General features: G+C 39.3%; 1 protein-coding gene across 1 annotated transcript; it reads left to right on the top strand.

Moving 5' to 3' along the window:
- Positions 1-975: 975 nt before the first annotated feature.
- Positions 976-1,934, top strand: LOC100664053 (olfactory receptor 8S1-like). The gene has a single exon (XM_003405409.3). It carries the CDS (start codon positions 996-998, stop codon positions 1,932-1,934), a length of 939 nt encoding a protein of 312 aa, XP_003405457.1. The 5' UTR covers positions 976-995.
- The last annotated feature ends 2,775 nt before the right edge of the window (positions 1,935-4,709 follow it).

Below are 4,709 nucleotides of genomic sequence, written 5' to 3'. Positions count from 1 at the left end.
GACTCCAAAGTTGTTTATTCTTTTAAGCGAGAGGATCCACTCCCAAATAATTCCAAACTGCCAATTCGCCTTCCATCTAGAGTCATGAGAAGGGGATGGTAGCTACCAGTGGCGATTCCAAGGTGACTTTCTTCCCCCCTCTTGAGAAAGGATAATAATAACAATGGCAGTAGTAGCAAAAACTTTGATTTTTGATAATACTTCACCATATATGAGAATTTATCTAATTTTTGCCTAGAATTATAATCTCAAAGAATAATACTGATGATGATAATAATAATAATGAAAAATATACACTGAATAGTTAAGAGTAGTTTTCTTTTCAAATAGGTTTTTATATAATCTCATACTTAATCCTCAAAGTCTTTTGTACTGCCATTATTATCTGCATTTTTCATATAAGGAAATTGAAGCACAGAGATTTACATATCGTGTACAAGGTCATACTGCTAGTTAGTGGTGGAGCTGGTATTTGAACGTAGCCTGACCCAAGAGTTCACGTGCTGAGCCATTGATCTATGATGCTCACTCATATTCTGGGCATCAGCTTTTCAGAACTCCCCATGTTTTACCAAACTTGACTTGCTTTTTCTCAGTCTTGAACTTCTGAACACATTGTTCATGCAAGCTGAGTGTCCCCCTGATACCTATTTGCCAAGAGCAATCAAATGCTTTCTTAAAAGTTTTGCTCAAATCCTCACAGTGTAATGTAATTGCTGATCCCTCTCTAAGTCATATTTTGAGCTCCCCTTGCACCTATTACACTGTTTTATAATGTCCTGTCTTCATGTCCTTCAGTGGACTGGAAACATTTTAAGAGCAGGGACCACATGTCATTGATCTTTAACTTCCATTTAACTGACCAAAAACCTAGGCCACAGTAGGAACTAAAAATATTTACTGAATAATACTGTTAGAAAAGAATCATCTTGAAGCATAATAGAACTTTGGTGGTCATGCTTTTTTATATCATTTCTAGGGAACAGCCTTTGTAAATGGCCTTGAGGAACCACAGTACCGTCACTGAGTTCATCCTCCTTGGGCTGTCTGTGGCCCCCCACGTCCAGGTTCTGCTCTTTGTGCTCTTCTTCATGATTTACCTCCTGACCCTGATGGGGAACCTCATGATGCTTTTGGTGATCAGGATTGATTCCTACCTCCACACCCCCATGTACTTCTTCCTGAGTCACCTCTCTTTCATTGATCTTTGCTTCTCTTCTGTCACTGTCCCCAAGATGCTAGAGAACCTCCTGTCTCAGACAAAAACCACATCAGTAAGGGGCTGTCTGGCTCAGGTCTTCTTTGTATCTTTCACTGCAGGGACAGAAGCCTGTCTTCTCTCAGTGATGGCCTATGACCGCTATGCTGCCATCTGCCACCCTCTGCTCTATGGACAGATCATGAGTAAACAGCTGTATATGCAGCTTGTGTGGGGGTCCTGGGGACTAGGCTTCCTGGATGCACTCATTAATAGCCTCCTAGCTATGAACTTGGTGTTCTGTGGGGCCCAAATAATCCACCATTTCAGCTGTGAGATGCCGTCTATCCTCCCTCTGTCCTGCTCTGATGTCTCCAAGAACATCGTTGCCTTGCTGTATTCCACTTTCCTGCATGGTCTGGGAACTTTCCTTTTGGTCTTCTTATCCTATGCACACATTATTTCCACCATCTTGAACATCAGCTCTACCTCAGGCAGAAGCAAGGCCTTCTCCACCTGCTCCTCCCACCTCTCTGCAGTGACACTTTACTATGGCTCAGGTTTGTTGCGTTATCTTATGCCAAACTCAGGTTCCCCCATAGAGTTGATCTTCTCTGTGCAGTACACTGTGGTCACTCCCATGCTGAACCCCCTCATCTATAGCCTGAAGAACAAGGAGGTGAAGGCAGCTATCAGAAGAACTTTGGGAAAGCATTTTCAACGTATCAGGTGCTGAAATAAGGACAGAGCATGGTAGAGAATTGGAATAAAGCTGCATACACTTAAATGTCTGTACTACAAACTAAATAAGAATACATGAGAGAATGGCACAAAATTATTACAAGAAGGAGAGTTCAGTTTAATTATTTAAGTTATTAACTAATCATCTTAATCTATGTAGAATTTTTTGTGATGGACATACTGATTCACTTTTCTCATTCTAAAACATTTGCCTAAGCTATGCACTTAACAAAATCATTTGTGTTGTTATTCTATCATTATTTTTAATTAACTTTGGGGGATGCACTAAAAGCCATAAATTTGATAAGAATATAAAGTCCTGGAGAGAAAAGTCATAGATTGGGGTTGATGAGGAGCAAGACAAAGAATTCCAACTGCGTGGCCATAGAAGGTAGGCAGAAAGTTCTGCAGAGGCAGTCAACATATTGAGGGAGATCTCAGACTCAGATAAAATTTCCAAGAACTTTGCTGTTATATGCAGCTTGGTGGCCAAAATCTCCAGTGTGAAAGGTTGCAAGAAGTCTTTGTGGCTCTAGAAATTTCATTTTCTCACATAGTCTTCACTCACTGTATACCAAAACCCAAACCCATTTGCCGTCGAGTCAATTCCAACTCATAGCAAACTTATAGGACAGAGTAGAACTGCCCCACAGGGTTTCCAAAGCTTTAATCTTTATGGAAGGTGACTGTCACATCTTTCTCCTACAGAGCAGCTGACAGGTTTGAAAGACTGACCTTTCCATTAGCAGCCAAGTGCTTTAACCACTGTGTCACCAGGGCGCCTATTCACCATATAGGGGATTTATATTTTCTCTAATTAGCTGTATCTCATCAACTTGTCTTTTCTTTGCACAGTAAAGATTATGTGCCCTAGACAAATAATCTGGTTTCAATTTCATTACAAATGAATCCTGAAACCATCTTTGTCTCTCATCTTTCAGCTGCCAAACAACTGATCACTGTTTACGGGCCAGTGGTTTGCTGATTCTAAGGCCACTTCATCATTCTCATGTAATAATTTATTTTTACCTATAAAAACACAAATCTATTCTCATGTTGCTTCTGATTTGTGTAATCTGTAATTTACAATTGTCTGATTCACTGTGACTAAGTGAAATAGGGCACTAAAAGTAGTACAAATTATTGAATTTATTTAATATTGACTTGCACTTATTTAAAGCTTCTTTCACAAACTTGCTTTGTTCCAATGGCCACTTATAAAATGCTTTTCATCTGGTCACTGACATCTCACAAATGGGGTCTTTTCAATTGGTTCTCCAGAAAAGTCTAAATGAATTATTATCACTCATAGACAACAGGATTCTGCTTTGTTTTCTTTGACCAAAGGTAAGGCAACAGCTATACTGCCAAAGCCATCACTAGCTGGAAATTAGAGAGCTAATTTGAAGTTATGAAGATAAAATTTTCACTTCTACTCAGGCAGAACCAGTGATGACAGTTTCCTGATGAGTACATTGGGATTTTGTATTATGCAGGGGCCTAAATTAAATCTCTACCCAATGCATGCCCTAGGCTAAGGGAAATCATTAAAGTGGAGCATCTGGGATTCAGCAGAAACCCATGGGGTAAAAACCAGATTGGTATTCAATGATCTGATTGAGTTCCTGCCTTCATTTTGCTTTTGCCTTTGCAGTACCTTTTTTCTTTTTCGTAAATTGAACACTGTATTTTAAAATGGTGATTTCTTAAAATACTGTGTGTGGTGATATAACCTTTCCAGTTGCAATGATCATTGCAAGTACATAGGCTACTGTACAGCAAGAAAAGGCAATCCCTCAAATCCCTTTACTTTTACATTTTTCTTGGAAAACATCCCATGCCCCTATAGATCCACCACCATCTTTTTAATGACTGCCCAATATACTGACATGGGCAAACCCAAAACCAAACCCATTGCAGTTGAGTCTATTCCAACACATAGTGACCCTATATGACAGATAGAACTGCTTCCACGAGGTTTTCAAAGCTGTAAATCTTTACAGAAGCAGACTGTCCCATCTTTCTCCCACAGAGCCACTGGTGAGTTTGAACTGCCAACTTTTGGGTTAGCAGCTGAGCCCTTAACCACTGTACCACCAGGGCTCCTTCTTATATGGATGTACAGTAATAAATTTATTTACTCCACCTCTGGTATTTTTAGGTTGTTTTTAATTATTCTTATTACAAATATTACTACTGCACTTTATACACATGTCTCTATGAATATAGGCAGGTATTTCCTTAGGACTAATTTATAGAAGTAAAATTTTTGCACAATTCAAATTTTTAACCCCTTTATTGGGCATAATTGACATATAATAAATGGTACATATATAAAGTGTAGAATTTAACAAGCTTTGTCATACACTACACCTGTGAAATTATTACCAGAATAAATGCAATGAACATACACACCACCCTAAAATATTTCTTCATCTTCCTCTGTAGTCCTCCACCTTATCTGTCTTCAGATCCCCCCAAAAAACAAAACCAGTTGCCAGTGAGTAGACTTCAGCTCATGATGACTCCATGTGTGTCAGAGTCGAATTGTGCTCCATAAGGTTTTCAATGGCTGATTTCTTAGAAATAGATTACCAGGCCTTTTCTGAGGTGCCTCTGGGTGGACTCAAGATTCCAACCTTTCGGTCAGCAGCAGAGTGTGTTAACCATTTACACCACCTGTCATGGATTGAATTGTGTCCACTAAAAATACCTGTCAACTTGGCTAGGTCATGATTCCCAGTATTGTATGATTGTCTACTGTTTTGTC

Source organism: Loxodonta africana, chromosome 4 (assembly GCF_030014295.1).
Source record: "Loxodonta africana isolate mLoxAfr1 chromosome 4, mLoxAfr1.hap2, whole genome shotgun sequence".
NCBI classification, from domain to species: domain Eukaryota; kingdom Metazoa; phylum Chordata; class Mammalia; order Proboscidea; family Elephantidae; genus Loxodonta; species Loxodonta africana.
Note: the sequence above shows the minus strand (reverse complement) of the source record. Positions and strands in the feature narration are given on the sequence as shown.